The sequence below is a fragment of the Melanotaenia boesemani genome, chromosome 11, assembly GCF_017639745.1.
Source record: "Melanotaenia boesemani isolate fMelBoe1 chromosome 11, fMelBoe1.pri, whole genome shotgun sequence".
Lineage (NCBI taxonomy): Eukaryota > Metazoa > Chordata > Actinopteri > Atheriniformes > Melanotaeniidae > Melanotaenia > Melanotaenia boesemani.
In genome coordinates this window covers 25,527,466-25,545,887 of record NC_055692.1, presented here as the reverse complement: position 1 = coordinate 25,545,887, position 18,422 = coordinate 25,527,466, and the positions used below count along the sequence as shown (strand labels likewise).

Sequence of the window (18,422 nt, the reverse complement as noted above, 5' to 3'; positions counted from 1 at the left end):
GTGTTTTTTTTTTAGTATATTCAGGAAGCTGTTTTTCATTGTTTTTTGTTTTTAAATTCCAGGTTTAATTACGCTGCAGGCTGTATAAATGTGTGTTGCAGCTGCAACTTCATGTTAAAATGTTCCTAACGAGCTGACCCAGTAGAGGAGTCGCTGTCAACGTGGGTGGGTGTCGGGGGTAAATTCTCCCGTGTGTCAAAGCTCTGCTTATTCTTGCTTCACGCTGCTCATGATGAACTTTCTGATGGAAGGATGCTTCTGCTGGAGGATGAACATCAGAGGAGCCTGTTTGAGTCCCAAGAAGCTGAGCTGTGTTCCATGTTGTCCTCCCTGACTGCTTCTGCCAGTAGACCCGTTACTCTGAGAAACACAGTGTGAGTTATAGATAACAGACAGTTTTATATTAATCTATTTAAAAATAAGAAGTAGTTTGATCCATTTTTAGATCAGCAGCATTTAAATCCTTTCATGTGTAACTATCTGCTTAAGAAACTTACGAGATACAATTTGAACGTTTACAGAATTTAATGTGCAAAGTTAATTTTCACAAACATTTTTTGGATTTAATCATTTAAATAGAATCAATAAAGGTAAAATACTTTTTTTTTCAGTATAAAATTAGATAATAAATACAACAATAATTAATAAGAATTTAATTATTCCATTTCTTTCACAAAGGAATCCCTTTTTGTCCCATTTGTACTGCTGCAGTCGTTTTGGAAGCTGAAGAGGGCTGGATGGGAAGTTACTGAACGATGCTTCGCTCTGTGCCAAAGTTGTAGTGAAACTGTAAGGAAGAAGAAAAAAGGGATAATAACTACTAACACAGAATAAAAACATCATCATTCATTACAGCAAAAACTAAAACACCAAAGCCACCCAAAACGTTTGTTGACTGGAAATACAAATTGCACAGACAAATAAATGCTATTTAGTATAATCAGTACAGAATATAACTGATTTACAACTGAAGCATCTGAATATCATTGATTAAAACATAATGATTTAATAATGTTCATTCAAATGAAAGCTGCAAGTATACAACAGTAGTGGAATTTATTAGCGGTCAACACTAAAATTCAAGTAAATATGAAAAAGCACTGCTCTCTAGTGGTTAGCCATGGTCATGATTGTTATGTTGTCATGATGATGTGTAAAAACAGAGAAATAAATGAGAAAAAAACAAAACAAAACAAACTAACAAAAAGAAAAAATGTAGGAATGTAACCCCCCCACCAAAAAAAAGAAAAAAAAAATCTATTCCACTAGTTGATATCATTAGCAATTCATAAAAAGAAAGCAAAATTTTCAAAAGAAATTAAATTAAATAAAGTTTTAAAAAGACAGCATAAGTTTAATAGTTTATGGTCAAAGTTGAGCAAAGAAATCTAACGCACATGATTTTCTTGTGAGTGGCTGAACATTCAGGTTTGTATGCAAAAGTTGGGCTCAAAGCAGCGAGTTCCTCCCGCTGTATTACTGCTACACAGCACTAGGTGATGCTGTCTGATCACTGAAACAAGTTTCCAACTTTCTAACTGAAGCCACTGAGCCATAATAGCTGAAATTTTGAAACTCGGTACTCTCATTGAAGAAGAAGAAGAAGAAGAAGAAGAAGAAGAAAAAAAAACACCTTCACTGATTTTCATCTACTTGAGGAGAAGCTGCAAGTTACCCCAAACCTGTCACATATCACAAGCCTATTATTTGTGAAAGAATTCAGCCCCCCCACTACCAAAAAATCCATCTCAACATCTGGCACAGTAAACAAATATTCTGGTGTATACGTGTGTATGTGTGTGTGTGTGTGTGTGTGTGTGTGGATGATGGATGGGGGAATGGGGTGTTATCAGGGAGAGCATGTATCAATGTCTGCCAGTTTTACACACAGGCTGACAGGACAGTGACACACTAGAACATGGGCGGCAGTCACCCAGACGAGCCGAGCTTCATTTCCTGTCCCTGCTCCACTGCCAAAAATATGTGACATGTTGTCTTCATTAATTCCACCTCTATTTGGAGCTCTACCTCTCACACACCCCTGTACACTACTATCCTTCCATACATTCATACAGAAACACACACACAAGCAGACAGAGAAACACACATGCAGATAACTCCCTGCAAACACTAAAAACCAATCATACATAGGTGCTAATGAAAATCTTGTCATGTGTGCATACACACTTCTTTCCACTCTACCATACTCCCTCTGAAAATCATTAGCCAGCCGCCAACAACATTTTTCAGCAGAGCAAACTACATAAAGATGTCACTTTAAATCGCTTACTAATTAACACTTAAAAAGACACAAATTAGATATGCGTGGCTAAAAGCAATTATAATATCCGCAAGTTTTGCGAGTCATTTGGGAAATGAAAAGAATGCCTAATTGCTGGAACCAACATCATCTGAGACATGGCTTAAGTGATGCCTGTTAGGAAATGGTCTTATCTACAACTGGGACTGTGATTACAACAGTTTTCCTCAATTACATGTGCATATGGAGAATTCTAGAAACTACATCTCTTTCATGAATCTATGTTTTTTTGGAACAAGGCAATTAGAATCTGTTTGTTTCTAAGTGGGGAAAAGGAGTCCTGCATTCAAGTGCGGACAGTGACCTCTTCTGGACAACGGAAGAAAAATTTAACCCCAAAATAAATTAAAAGTAGGGATCAGTTTAATACTAGAACACCTTTTTCTGAATTTCACTATTTTTTGTTTTGCGTAACCATGACTGAGCTGCCCACTCCCCAGAAGCTTTAATCACAGAAAGCATAATCAGCATTAAATGTATTATACAGAAAAATAATAAAAGCTGCACGGTTTGTTTCTTGCATGTTTGCAAGAAAATCACAAACTATATTTCTCCCTCGTTCTGTACATCTCACCCCAGGATAATAATAAGAGAAGAGTAAAAAGTAAAAATAACACAATGGTGAGGGATGTTTCCACTTGGAAACTAATTATCAAGCTAAGCTGTGACTTATCCTCATCAGCCTGGCCCCGCCATTAATCTTGTGCTGTCGTCCACTTCACTAAATCCTGTGTGTTACACTATCTCACATTTACTTCATCAGCTCCAGCGCGGCTGTAATTAATGATTTCTCATGCCCTTCCCTTCTCTTCCTCAGCTCAGCTCACCATGTGTCCTCCTGCTAATCACACTCTCTGAGAAGAAAAAAGGGAGGAGGAGAGGAAGCTAGAGTGGAGAGGGGAGGAAGAAGAAGAAAAAAAAAGAGTGAAAACATATAGGATGAGCAGTCAGCCCGTCTCCTTCCCTGGACACACACACACACACGTACATGCCATTAGTACCTGCGGCAGCAATGAGCTTCATTCAGATGACCATATGACAAGATGGCGACTCTGTGTGATTTGGATAGTATATGACAGAAGACAGAGGCAGAGTGCAGAACAGACACCCGGTTTGATGAGGGAGTGTTTGCTCTGTAACACATCTCAAACCCAACAGCACCTGTTCTTTTACAGTGGTCTGTCACTTCCTGGCAGTTCTGATACCAAGATACCGTGCTAATGAGAGAGAAGGGGGGTTGTCACTCTCTTTAAAGCGCACACACACAGACACACAAAGGCGTGCTCACTCTCTTTCTTTCTCTTGCACTCACTAACACAAGAGCTTTAAAGAAGGAGCTACGCACAGATGATTTTCTTCCTAGAGATGCCTGTAGGCTACAGTATTTCATCAGAAATAGGAATGACTTTGTAGTGCGTTTTAGTTGTTCTACATAATCTCTAACTTTTTAACTATGAGGCTGATTGGAAACGTAAAAAATTTAACATGAGGAATGTGACCAGAAAGGCCCCCTTAAGATGTGAAAGATGCTAGATTGAGTTGTTAGAGGGAAGAATTAAGAAATAAAAGTCAAGTGTTTTGGAACAGGAGACGAAGCTTTTAAAAGAGAATGGCTGCCTAGCATGGCCATGCTTTTATTCAATTGGGGCTTAGTGGAGCCAACAGGGCCTCGCTGTCTCAGACACTTAATTACAACCCCAAGACCGTTTGCTTTGCATTCTGGGCCAGCGGCGTCAGCGGCAGCCGAGCGTTGCAGCCTCTACTCACTTCCTCCTCGATCTCTGCCAGGGATTTGATCGTAATGCCCATTAAATTGACTTGCTGCATCTGAAATCAAAAGCAGGGAGAGGAGGAGGGAGAGGAAAAAAGAAGAAGAAAAAAAAGCACAAGAAACATGGCGGTTAGGCTCATGGCTAAGTAAGCATGCTTAAAATCTTTAATCCTCTCCCTCTCTATGTCAATACAAACGGGGCCATAGTGACAACTACTGCCAGCCAGCCAAATGGACTGCACTGAGCCAGCTCTGCCTGACTGCACGCATTCATCACTCAGTCTGGAGGAAAGAAAGGGGAAGAAGTGAGGGGAAGAAAAGGAAAGACAAGGAAAGAAGAGTTGTTCACCTGAAGGAATGCTGTAGGAGAAGGAACTGTCATTATTAAATAAATAATAAAGACATCATTACGTGTTTTTCACCAGGCCTTTAAAATATTTTTACCTTTTGGGGATTTTCATAAAACTTCTCAGAGATCACAAAGGGCACATCATCCAGTGCTGAAAGAGAAGTTAAAGGGAGACAAAAACAAAGTTGAGAGTTGACTTTTACACCAAAACATATTACGCCCTAGTCTTGATCCAGAGTATTTCCTCAAGCCTAAATGTGGGATTATAAAACAGCAAAGCTATCAACATCCCCAGCCACCCCGACACCTCCCCTCCTTCCGTCTACTGAGAGAAGATGAAAGGCTTTTTTATTCTCCGCTGTATTTGAGCACCTCCACTCTCTTCCTACCCAGCCCTCTTCCAGTTTAATTACTCTTGATTATTCCCGATTCTGTCTTGTCTGAAAGACGTTCACCTCTGAAACAAAGACACACTCATACTAGGCACAGAAAAGCAGAAAGAAGAGAGACAAAACATTTGCCAGATATCAAATTTGCATGAAAATAAGCCACACTGTTCAGTCGGCAAAAAAAGTGGATTGAAATGAGGACTTGCCAGGAGCGTGGCGGTATAATTAGCATTTGACCAAACAAACGAGCTTCAACAGAGCTATAATTAAGCAGGCCTGTAATTAAGTGTATGCCCTTTATCATAATGATCGTGGTTAAAATGGTGTGATGGCTGCCAGTTGATTATTAATGGTGTAACCCCGTCCTGCATGCATCCTGCACTGGAATCAAGGTGTCACGACTGTCAGGCTAGAGAGCAGCCCTTTGTTTATAAAATACATTAGGGCCCAAATTAACACAGGGTGACAAGAGACACAAAGCCTCTCGTTTCCATGCTGAAAGGAAAACTGCAGCTGCTCAGCTTCATTATAAAACTCTCAATTCTGGAAGCACAAAACTTGCTGGAGCTGGCTTCGACAGGAGCTTCAAATATCAAGAGACCGAGCTTCCAACTGCTGCTCTTTAACCTACAGTCCATTAGACCGCTGGTATGGGAAAAGGAACTCGTAAATGTAAGCCAAAGCTCTTCATGAGTCATCGTTTGGGAGCTGATGCTCTTTTTGGGTTTTCCTGTTCACAGCAATATTCTGAAGTATAAAATTATTAATTTTTCCCCCACTCTGACACTTGTGTGACTTGCTATCCTCTCTTGGTTTTACACAGATCCAGGGTTTGGCACCCAAATCATAAATGTAATATAATGTGATCTTTGTAATCAAAGCATGACCTTCACTCTGAGGAGCAAAGGAAAACTTATTTATTTTCCTGGCTTCCAGTCATCTCTCATACTGCTTTTTAAGTGGTGTTTAGAGCAAAACGCTAAGCTTGCTTTGGACAAAATAACAAGGATGACGTGAAATTTTAACCACAGTTTAACATCAAATTATTGATACTTAAAGGTGAAGCTACAATGTTTCATGCAATGTTCTGGGAAAAAAAGAAAAAGTGTAAATATTTCACAAACAACTTTCAAAGCTGTGGTGCAGGGAATCATCAAAGTCATAAGGATTATTCCTCTGGGCACCATGAACATCTGCACCCTTTTTAGGGCAACCCATCCAATAGTTGTTAAGGTAGTCCTGCTTAGATAGAAGTGATGCACGAACCAACTAAGAGATTGGCATTCCTAAAGTCATGGTTCAAGCATGGCTAAAGAAAAAAAAACAAACATTTTGGACGGATTCAAGAGCTGTTAAAAGCCACAGCACCCATATTATCCCAGCAGCTCTGAATGTGTGGATGTCTGAAGCAAAAAGCCAGTCAAGCCAGCTGGTATGATGACTTGTTTAAGCTCATAACTACAAGGGAATAAACATGCTTCACTCTGTTGCTGCCGGCACCAACACCAGAAAGAGGTAAGTAGAAAGAATACATTTAAACCAATAGCCAGCAGTGGGAAGCAGAGATTGTGGCTGCTGATGGATCTGCGTGGCATGGACAGATGAATGCACAGAGCTGAAGGCCAGAGTGTTTCTTTATTGCTCAAGGATTACATTTAAAACCAGATCTCACTTTGTATTCCTCTACCATCTATACTAGAGAGCCTATCTTACATCCAGACAAATGGAGAGGCACAGAAGATGACTTGGTTGCAAAGGATGGATGCTTTACTGTAGAGTAATCTAAAGGTGCAAAGGGCAGAAACAATGTAAATTCAATCTTCTGACCAGGAATCCAACTATGAAACATTTTCAAGCTGCTCAACAGCCTGGCTACACTCCATTAACTCATGAGTATATTGCAGTGTGGGGAATTGGGTAGTTATTTGGCATTTGGAGTATGTGAGTGCAGTCAATATGAAAACATCTGGCGGGACTTTGGGTACAGTGACTATGATGATGATGGTGATGATGATGGCTGTGAGCGCAGAGGTGGTGTTAAGTAAGGAGGACCCTGTGGCTTGAGTGATTGTAGTGTAAAGAACGAAGTCAGCACAGGGCCCGTGTGGATCATTGCCTTATTAATGACTCCGTCAGGTGCGATGAGCAATGGCTGCATTGTCATCTCCAGCCCCTGGGCACAGATGAATGGCTGTTTCAGGGCAGGAAGGGCTCCCTCGTACGCTGGGCTGAGCACTAATCCCTCACTCTTCCATTGTTGGATGCACTGTCACCCAGAACTTCAGCAACACTATATACTGCATTTCCAGGACTCCAACAGACACACGCAACACCAGCGCAGACATACCCACACAGACAAAAGCCCATAAACCACATCGAGTTGTGCTCTGACACTGACTGATGGAAAAATATGCGTGGGTGATCGAGCATACCCCATATTACCTGAACCACAACTCAAGGGTAGCACTTTAGGAATGTTGATGAACTTTTATTTTACACTTCACTAATTCAGCAGAATTACATTGATCTCTGTCTGGTATGATTACTTGGGTGAGTCTGTCTCGCTCCTGAATTAGGTGAGGAAATCAAAGTCAGGGCAGTAACATGCAAGCGTAAATGAACATCTATTACAACTTTTTTTGTGATTCTCTTGTTGAGCAGCATAAAATAATAAGAAAATAAGTGTAAAGCTTTATCTATTATCTGCTGTATTTCACATTCTGAACAATTGGATGTTGCCTTTTCTCTGTGTGCAGCAAGGCTAGATATTGCAATGCCTTCCTTGTCGATGTGACTCTCAATTTGAGCCAGATTCTTTATGCAGACCATGGAAATGCTATTCTGGTTGCAGACCCTGCTCTCTGTCACCAGTGCAGATAATGGTGAGTAGATGAACAGGGAGCTGGAGGAGGACCCCCTATGCCCACTCACAGCCCTTAGCCCCACTCTGACATGAGAAATAGTGCCCAGGCCTGACAGCATCTCGGAGACATATTGTAGTTTATTTTGTCGCCCGGGCATGCCATCTGTGCCATTCCAATGGAGGGTGTGTGTTCAGGCTGCTGCAAGAGAGAGGGCACGAGGCTCTGGGTCCCTCAGTAACTCTGCAGCCGCGGCAGGTCATTAGTCAAATTGCCTAATGAGAGAGAATACAAATGGCCCCCTACCCTGACAGGAGGAATTTTGGAGGTGTCAGAGCTCCTGACCCGTGCTATGAGAACAGATGATAGCGAGTTGCTATTTTCAGATTCTTTTAATGACTATGGCTCTGTGAAACCCATTCTTTTTCTTTTATCTTCTCCCCACTTTTTCAAACCCTCTAGACAGATGGGTAAAAAAAAGAAAAAAAAAGAATAACTTTTCAGTATATTAAAAATCTCGCTGGCAATGTGGAAGTGTAACTTTTTAATTATTCAAATGTTTACTTGGAAGTCAATTAACATTAAAAAAAGCATATAACATTAATATCAAAACAGATTATGTGCGGAAATGATGTTGAGGGTTTCTGATAATCTATTTTTATTTGTCTCTGCTGGCAGTGTGCATTTTATTTTCACAGTCTCACTGAAGTGTGTGCAACCTTCTGTTGCAATTCTCCTGACAGCAAGACGGTTAGTTTATGCTTAAATATTAATTTCATTTCATCTGAATGCTGAAAAATGTAAACAAGTTTAAAAGGTTTGTGAATACTAAGAGTGGTATGCAAAAGATCTAGTGGATAAATCTGTTTATAGTTGTACATTGCAGACGGGGGCTGCTAAACACGTCAGATTAATGGAGAAAAACTGGAGAGGAAACTAAACAATTTTACATAATCTTACCCTTTGTCCACTTTGATGATAATTTAAGAAATATATTTAATACATTAAATCTTAATTTATAGGTAACTGTAATTAATATAAGACATTGTCTTTTAAGTTAAATTTTACAACATGGTGCAGCAAATTTAAATACAGTTGATATTATTTGGTTTAAATCACATTCCACCAGTGATAAAATTAATCTTCCTATTGTGTTTTAACAGAGTAATGTAAATGGCTTCTTCTGTAGACTGACCCACTTCTTCTTCTGTCTGTGACAAGCAGTCCTTGAAATCTGGTTGAAAGTTTGAGCCAGAAGACAATCCCAGCTGTGTGCTGGTTCATCAGTTTCTCAGAAAGCAGACATAGCCCGCAACATTTACAGTGAAATGGCACCAAACACAGCTGCATGACTCAAGATGCTTTGCTGTGCATATATATATATATATATGTATATATATATATATATATGTGTGTGTGTGTGTGTGTGTGAATGTTCTAATTTCTCCAAAAGAATAATTATATGTAGGTTAGAACATGTTGGCCTTGTATTTAGAACAGGCTGTTAAATGTGAAGTGTGAGAGTTGTGAGGTCATATTTTTGTTATTCTTTAAAGCCATAAGCACAAAAGAAATAATGGGAGAACCCTTTCTGCTCGCTAGCTATTGAGAGCTCTTGTGAAGCAAAATGGACAATCAGACTTTAATCAGCAGCTCAGACTATTTTAAGGCACTGCCATGGCACTGGCATTGATCCCCAGCTGTGGCTGCTGGTAAATGTGCAGCAGAATGTGTGTATAAATGGGGTACGCCTCTCTGGACAAGTGTAAAAGCTGGCAGAGGGCTGACAGTAAATTGCATGTGCCGGATGGGACACAGCAGAAGGCACAATTACACAAATCCCCTCTTAATTAGCGGTTCTGTGGGCAAACTAACCCGTAATGATGCGAGGGATGTGGTGAGCCCCAGAAATCCTAACAAGAAACACTCAGCAGCACTGGAGACTGGGTCATATGGCCCCAGCTTCCCTGAAGTAGTGACTGACGTGTGATCTGTTCTGATCAGTGCAACTGCAGGAGGCGATTCCCATGTAGCTGCAAGCTCCCTACCACCCTGAGCCCTTGCTGAGCTACTTGCCCTCTGGACAGTGGGCAAAGCAGCAGGTCCTATGTGGTTGTGGGTGGCATTATTAAGTTTTCCATGCTCACAGTACCGGGCAATGTAAAGTGGCATCTCACACAGTGAGTAATGAACTGTGCCAGAGCAGAAGCAGGAGGGATGACAGCCAAAGAGGCCTCTTTGGCAGCCACTAACCTGGGCATCCACCAATTTATCATCCCTTAGAACCAATCCACCAATGCCTCACTGCCATTTGTCATTAATTATGCTAATAAGGATACCATTACTCTCCCAATGAAACTGGGGATGTTATTAGTATAATGCATTTACAGTTTAATACATTTGCATTTGCTTATTAGTTTTACTCTCTGAATAGTTGGACTTAGAGAAGAGATATTTCTCAGAGCTTTCATAGAACTGTTATGTTGTAATATACATTAAAAATGCAAGTGCTGCTACAGATAAGGAGGGAATGCCTGCGATTGTACACTATTCCCTACTCTATAACAAAGAAAAATAAAATGGTCACTGATGTGTTTGAACTTTTTCACATGTTTCTAAGCAAACCAGGCTGAGCAGAACTATTTAATATAGCTTCTGGGAGCCCCACATGCCCTTTTCCAAAACGACTTCATTCCTAGAATCTCATTGTGCTTTCTAAATCACACCACAGTATGTATTAGAAGATCATTAATTACAAACTTAACAAGTCAGCAGAGCCATTAAAAGATCTTTAAGGCATATTTGACCATAAATCTCCTTAAACTATATTTAATGACTGGATTTTTGTGAAATATTTTTTATCAAGTTCTAATTAGATGTGTGATAACAAACCCTGCTGTACATGGGGCAAATGAGCGAGCCGTGACAAGCCCATCCATTGAGACCGTCCACGTCTGGACAGTGAAACTAATGGAGCACTGCTTCTATCTCAGGGATGGATAGAAAGCAATGAGGGATGAGACTCCACAGTCCAGTCTGGCCTGCAAATGCAAAGTCATTTAAAATCCCTTATTTGACTGTAATAAGGGTCTAAAAATGCCTAAGGGCCTCAGGCTCCAGTCAAAAATTCTATTAGGATTTATGCAGGATTGATCCTCAAAAACTTAATGGTGCCATCATGTTGGGATTGATCATGTTTGCTATCAAACCTGGATGGTCCAGTAGAATTTTTAACATATGAGCACAATCAAGCTTATTTAAAACTCTATTATAACCCAGCTGGCTTTTGTTACAACTGAATGAATTTTTGCACCTTGATATTTAAAGTTTTATTTATTCTTTTTTTTTTTAAAATAACAACAATTTTCACAATCATGCATTACCATGTTTAAAAGATCTAAGTACCATCTAACATGTTCAACATCTTTTTCCTGGTCATGCTTCAGAACTATTTAATGTGTGATAACTATGATAGTCCATCTGGACCAACTCAACTAAAATAAATAAAAAAAAAGCTTTAAACTGTAAATTGACTAATTTGAAAGGCTCTAAAATCATATAAGTATGTTTGTTGCTAAGAGCTGTGACACACATTTTGAATGGCTAAAAACTTACAATATTAAAAGAATGTTTGCCTCTTTTAATTAGCTAATAACCATAAATTACCGTTTTTTTTAAAGTTATTTGACTTTTAAACTTTGCTATCACAAAGGCTGGTTAGGTTTAGGGATGCAACTGCATGTGATAGACAGACAGATAAAAAAAAAACAACAGCAAAAAAAAAAAAAAAAAAAAAAAAATGCATGCTAGTGTAAGTTATTTTGTCCTGTGAATTCTGCTCTGTACAAAACAGAAGTCTAAATTAAAACTGAACCATTTTCAACAGATTTCCAAGCCAATTAGCAAAAGTCATTAATACAGAAATGAAGAGCAGACTGAACTTTTACTTCTATTTGACCAAAGTTGCCTTTGGATTAATATTTTCATTGCTGTGTGTTAGTGTAGTGTTTTTGACAATGATTTAATTAAGTTCTCTAATATTCTTAAGTAAATTATAAGAAATAGAAAAAACATATTTATTTAAGTCAGAATTCCATTATATTTATTGTTGGAACTTATGTGTGTACATGTATGCATATGTGTGTGTGTGTGTGTGTGTGTGTGTGTGTGTGTGTGTGTGTGTGTGTGTGTGTGTGTGTGTGTGTATTAGGTGTAAATACCATTCTCCCACTACACCACTCTCTCTGTGTTTTTCCTTTTGCTGACCAGGGAAATTAAGAAGCAAAACGTGGGTTTTAAGAGCATTCCTTTCATGTCTTGATGTAAGCTTTGGCATTACTTCAAACATCAAGATCGGTTTCATAGAAATCCCATTCCATCTAAACTAAAAGCACGGCAGTAAATCTGCCCATGCTTCCCCCACAACACTTTCATAAATGATTCATTCAGCTCAGTTTAGCTGATGCAAAACAGAATGTTAGTGAGTTGTGGACGGAGCCTGGGCTGCCAAAAGGAGGACAAAACAAGCTGCTTTGTAATTTCAAGAATCTCTAAAAGAAAAATAAGGGAGAAGGGAGTGAGAATAGGATGGCATGCACTAATAATAACTTCTGTGTCACTATCCAGAGGTTGTGTTTTTTAATCCCTCAGCCTAAAGAATTGTGTTATTCTAAAATATAACCCCAGTTCTGCAGAAGCAGTTGAGATCCATCATGGTTTGAGATAAGAGTCGGCTGATCTCCTCCCTCTGCACAGCCTTGCCCAGAACTACACAGGGAGATAAGATGGAACTTTTGTTTGAAACCTGATGAGAAGCCTCTTAATGAAAGTGCTGCGCCAAAAATAATCTTTTTTCTCCATGTTAGTCAATCAAAAAATGGTGTAGTTGGGGGGGAAAAAAGAGGAGAAAGAAAGTAATTTTGCATAATCAGTGAGCACCATCTGGAACAATTAACCAAATTCCACAGAACTCGGAGGATCAGTCATATTGGCTTATTAAAGATCCAGAATTATACAAGTAATAAATCCTTGGAAAAACGAAGCGTACCCCTGCCTGTCACGACTATTTTAACTTCAAATACAGTGGAATACTTGATAAGGCTGAAAAGAGGAGATTAATATATGCAAATTATGTCGAGCATTTAAAAGCCCCCCAACAACTGTCTCGTTTTTTTTCTGTCTCTTATTACAGGGCTTTATGTTTTATTCATACACCAACTCACCTGTCATTTCATAAGCTATAATATTATGAGGGTATTATTAAACAGTATAAAGTGGAGCTTTAATTGGAAAGCTCAATTGCATTTTCCAATTATTTGTAGCAAATTAAAAGCAGATGCACATAGTTTAATAAGAATTCTAATATTGTTTCCTGAAAATCAAAAATCACTGTCATTCTGCCAAGATATTTTGCAAACCCAAGTTAATTTTGAGCCTCCTATTTTTTTTTTCTCGTCCTTCTCCACTGAAGGATGAACTGTCTAGTGCCTGTTAATTGAAGTTCTTCTAATGGATAGGGAAATAATTGCTCTCCATATTATGTTAGATCAGGGCCAATGTCAGGATTTATTTTTGATTAATGCTATAGATATGCAAATGTATTACTTTTTATTAGATTTACCTTTATATCAGGTGGATGCCTGCTGAATACTACATGTTATTCTGCTGGTAATAAAGAGAGACTGCAATGCAAAAGACATCACAGTTTTATTTGGGAGCTTCAGACTGTTTTTTCGGTACATTACTTTTTCCATCATACATATGCTTTTTGGACAGATTTTTTGAATGCACATACAATTACCTTTAAAATATCAGGATTTACTGTCAGTGTTTGAATAATAGACCTAATTGGCAAAGGGACTTGGCATGGATCAAAGCAACGCTGGTGCAGAAAAGCAAAAGGTTGGGGCTGCTATGAAAACTTGATAACTTTTCAAATGAGCCTGAACTGTCAAGTGATGGAGGGCTGCAAAATAAATGTGAATTAGTTTTTAATATTCTGGTAATAAATGTCAAAGCTTCTGCACATCACATTTGTACATGATGTGACTGTAGATGACACATTTTCCAGACATGTTACCTCTCCACCCCTCAACTTGTCTTTTTTTAAAATTCTTTTATGTGTGCTCGTGTGTTTGTGTGTGTGTGTGTGTGTGTGTGTGTGTGTGTGTGTGCTGGGGTTTTTGTTTTGTTGGGAAGTGACGGAGGGTTTAATCAAGAAAGCAGGCAATTCATCAATCCTAAAGAAGGCGCCTGTACAACCCTGACAGAGCGCACATGGTTTTAGACCAACTCGAACCTGGCCAGCTGTCAGCCCACACACTCATGCATGCGCAGGCACCAACACACACACACACACACACACACACACACACACACACACACACACACACACACACACACACACACACACACACACACATACCATTGCTACCATCATGCTAACAATTAACACAAATAGGCTGTCGGCTACGACCTCACACTTGAGCTGCAGGCAATCACGTTGTTAATGAAGGGAAGTTGTGTTCTCTCACATTCGCAGTGTGATGGTGAGGATGAAGAGTACAAAGTCTCAAGTAATAAAGCAAGAAACATCTCTGATTAACTCCATCATGCTTCTTTCTTTAAAATTTTCCTGGTTCATGAGGGGAGAAAGAGGAAATCTGTGCACCTGCAGAGGACAGTTTCCTGGAAAAAAAAAAAGATGACTGCTGGCAGCGCACCATACAGTATGTGCATGTTCTCCACTGTCACTCAAATCCTGTCCCAGTGGACAGATTCCACACCAAATGGCACAAACTGTTCAGCTGCGTGGTAATGTGTGTTCCTCAGAGCTCTATGTGTCCTGACAAACTTATAAATGACTGCCATACAAACAAAATGATGAAATAACCATCTTAAACTTTTTCCCTTTTTTTATTTGTCAGACATTAAATTCAAAGTAAATTTACCAGTACAAAAAAGTGTAATATCATGTCACGTACTGTTGCTTTTGGGAGTTGTTTAATACCAGACTTATTAAATAGGCTGGGTGTAACATGGCTGTATTATCGGCGTACCTCTGCTAGAGCAGCAGGAGGAATCTTCACCACATGGTGTCTCTCTCCAGCTGGATAAAAACCTGCCTTGCATGGCTCACACACTCATAATGTCTACAACATCTCAGCCCACTCTGACTCTGTGGCGCTGAGACTGTCAGCTCTGTTTCCCAATAAATTTTCTTTTTTTTTTTTTTTTTTTTTCTTTTTTAGTCATGGGGCATTATGCTGTTGTTGAGTTCTGCCTTGATTTCCAGTGCATGCAAGGTACATATGTAAGTATTGTATGTTATGGATCATCTTTGACAGCTGTTAATGCCCAGCTCCTCGAGGAAGCCACATTCTTTTCACAGAGAAAAGCAAAGCTCTGTATACTGTCCAACACCTCTTACTTAAAGTAAGAGGTGTTGTGAAACAACCTAATGCATTCTCAAAAGTAATATAAAATTATTTTTTATTGGTAACATTGACATAAACAGCATCATAAATGGTGTATTAGATCTTTTACCTGTCAGGGTGTAGTAGCTCCCACTGTTGTGTTGTTCATATTGTGGCCTGCTTGTGGTTCTTCTGTTGGCAGAAAAATAATGCAAAAATTTTATTTTTTATAGCTGATTAAAGATTATGTCAAAGTAAACAAAATGCAGGTAAAATATTAATGTCAAAACACTCAGAATGTTAAATTTATTTTTCAACAAACAAAATGCACTACAATTCCTTTTGAAGCAAAAGCTTTCTGAAGTGTCTAAAGGTAAAAAAAAAATGTCATTGAACTAACAGACTGAATCCAGGGAGGAGAAATATGGTCAAAGTTAAACTGTGCTTCAGCTGCCCAGGGGCTTAAACAGACCTTTAACAGAGGTTTGGAACAGGATCTTGTTAATTCTGGAGGAACTGTGAGAGATTCCATTATTCAAGGGAAGTGTTTATATATATATATATATATATATATATATATATATATATATATATATATATATAGTCTTGTGGCCTTGTATTGCAGAAAACAGCACAGAATGCACTTTGTGGGTAGTTGAAGTTAACAAACCATATAAGATTGAAATCCTCATCAATCAAGCTATCATGAATTACACCCTGTGACTCACCCCCACGGATCGATAAATCCACAGCAAGCAGGGAAAAGAATTTGCAGCTTTAAGAGAGCTGCATAACATGACATGCTTTGGAGGTGAAATGATTTCCAGGATGGTGTTATAAAATAAATGATCTTATAATGATAATGCAAAGCAGTTGGCAATACAATTAAAAAGTAGAATCACTTTGATTAGAGGGGAAACAACAGGCACGAGAGTTTGTTGTTAACGTGCAGGAATGAGATGAGGAGAACGCAGAGGAAGCAGGAACTTTGTGCTGAATTACAACGAAGATGTAATTTAGTGATGAGCAGGTGTGAAGATGAAAATAATGAAGTGTATTTTGCATATCATGTTCTGTATTTGGTAGATTTATGGATAAACATAATCAATCTTTGCTTGAAGGGGGTGTAAAATAAGAATAAAAAAAAAAAAATCACAAAATTTAAACCTAAAGCCAGATCTGCATATTTTGAGTTTGCTTTATGGAACTTGTGACTTCCAAAGCCTTATCTCTTTGGGTGAGATAAATAAATGCAATAATTTCTATCAACAGCAATAAAACAAGACTTGTGACAGGCTGTGGTATTTATGAGCTGAAGGCTGCAACTCAGATTTATTTGCAATGAAAGGGTCGACTTTTCTCCTCCTCATTTACATCAGCATTTGGTCATGTTAACTCCAGGCCAATGGTGAATTTTTAAAAGGTTGGCATCAATCTTGTGGGAACGACTGCCATATTCAATGGGGACTTTTTTTACCTGCAAAGGTTGATTCCACTGTTGAATAAGAAAGGTATGCATCTTTCAAATCACAGACACATCCCCTGGACAGAAAGTGGACCCATATGGTTTAAAATGTATTTTAATGCATCTATTGTATGTTTACGTTATTATAGTCCTCAAAACAAACAGAGAGAAGAGGGAAAACAGTGTTGACCCTGGGTATTCATCTATATATCTGAAAAGGTGAGAGTGATATTTGAAATCCAAACAACTTGGTGCAAAACACAGAAAATGTGCTCAAGCAATGTTTTCCTACAGGCAACCTCCAGGGCTGATTTTCCCATCTGTTTGAAAAACATAAAACTGTCTCAATCCAAATAGCTGATTTCTAAATACAATTTTAGGTGCATTGGAGAGCGCAACATATGGCAAATCAATTAGACATCTAATTCTTAAAACAAAAACATGGCAAGTGCATTTGCTAATCAACAGCAGTGTTGGGGCTCATATTATGTTGGCCACTGGAGTTTTGAAAACAATTAATCCTCATTTCAGGCAAGGAGAGCCATATTGACACATATTCCTAATTTGAATATTCAATTATAGTGAAGTTCCTCATCAAATTATAGTAAAACTGGGAACACAGCCTGAAAGATTTACGTAATTACAGCGTGGATCAAGAGTATTACCTTCCCATGAAATCTGCCAGAGTTAAAATCATGTTAGTGAAGCAAAACAAAGCACAATGCAAAGGATTACTCGACAACAAGTATTGCAATTCAACAGATTTGCTTTGGATGGAGTTTGTCTTTGTTTTCACGCAGAATAAAGAAACGAGTTGTCTATGTTATAAAAAGATGGAGAGAAAGAAAAGAGATAGTGGGAGAGGCTGTGGGGACAGACAAGCAGTAGTCATTGGAGAGGTAAGATGAGAATGAGAGTAATATCACTGGCTGAGGAGCCAGAGCTGCTATACAGAGAGCTGGAAGCTCTTGTTTTGACACACATCCAGCCTTTCCTGTGACAACATCTCCACACCTTCCTCTATGTGCCAGCAGTGCTGCTTTGTGGGAGCTGCCTTCTCACCCATCATTATCCTCCTTTAAGCTCAGTGTCAGGTGCTGAAGAGAGGTTCTTTCTGATTTTTAGTGGCAAATCACTATATAGTCTGCACCCATCTGATCTCAGCTGATCAATCAATCATTTTTGGCATCTCTCTGCATCCTTTTTCTTGATCTGCACTACTTTTTGCAACTTTTTTGAACATAAAGTAATGAGGGAGATTGAGCTGGGAAGGATTGCTTTTCAAACACTTCATACAGAAGATATGTCATGTGACACACTGACAGTCACGCTATCTTTTTTTCTCAACAGCAGTGGGAAGTCTTGGTTAACCAGCATGCAATGAAAGCTGATACAATACTCTGGCAGAGCTGCAGCAAAGTACGTAGTGTCACAGGTAAAAGACTGTGCAGTCCTAAATGTATTGATATGAATGCCAATTCTGACACTGATGACTCTCTAGACTTCACATGTAAAAAAAGCCAGCTATGCAGTGGAAAAAAAGCAACTTGGCCTTGACATTTTTATCACTGTACAGTTTGATTTAAAAAGTGTCCGTGTGTACAATAGCCCATTATTCTAAGAGAAATGTCAAAAACCTTGATTCTGAGTGAGGTGAAAGAAATTGCAATATTAGGACAAGGCTAATTTATGCTAGCAGTCACTGTAGAGGTCAGATATCAGCCTCAGCAATGACAGTTTTATCAGGAGAACAAATGGCAGTGCTGGTCAGGAGGAGAAAGGAGGGAGATACTTTACAGGATACATTAAAAGGCTGACCGGATGGTGCAGGTTTTTTACATTATGAAGTCAG

General features: G+C 38.9%; 1 protein-coding gene across 4 annotated transcripts in view; it reads right to left on the bottom strand.

Moving 5' to 3' along the window:
• Positions 1-261: 261 nt before the first annotated feature.
• The window catches only part of mvb12bb (multivesicular body subunit 12Bb), a 32,682-nt gene continuing 14,521 nt past the window's right edge, over positions 262-18,422 (bottom strand). Inside the window, exons 7-10 of one of the 4 annotated variants that reach the window (XM_041999893.1) lie at positions 15,236-15,297; positions 4,536-4,591; positions 4,088-4,147; positions 262-787 (exon numbers count right to left, since the gene is read on the bottom strand). In XM_041999893.1, the coding sequence (XP_041855827.1) occupies positions 746-787; positions 4,088-4,147; positions 4,536-4,591; positions 15,236-15,297 (220 nt within the window). In that variant the 3' untranslated portion in view covers positions 262-745. Of the gene's footprint in view, positions 788-4,087; positions 4,374-4,535; positions 4,592-15,235; positions 15,298-18,422 lie in introns of all 4 variants that reach the window. The other 3 variants (XM_041999894.1, XR_006012086.1, XM_041999895.1) reach the window with 3 other exon arrangements.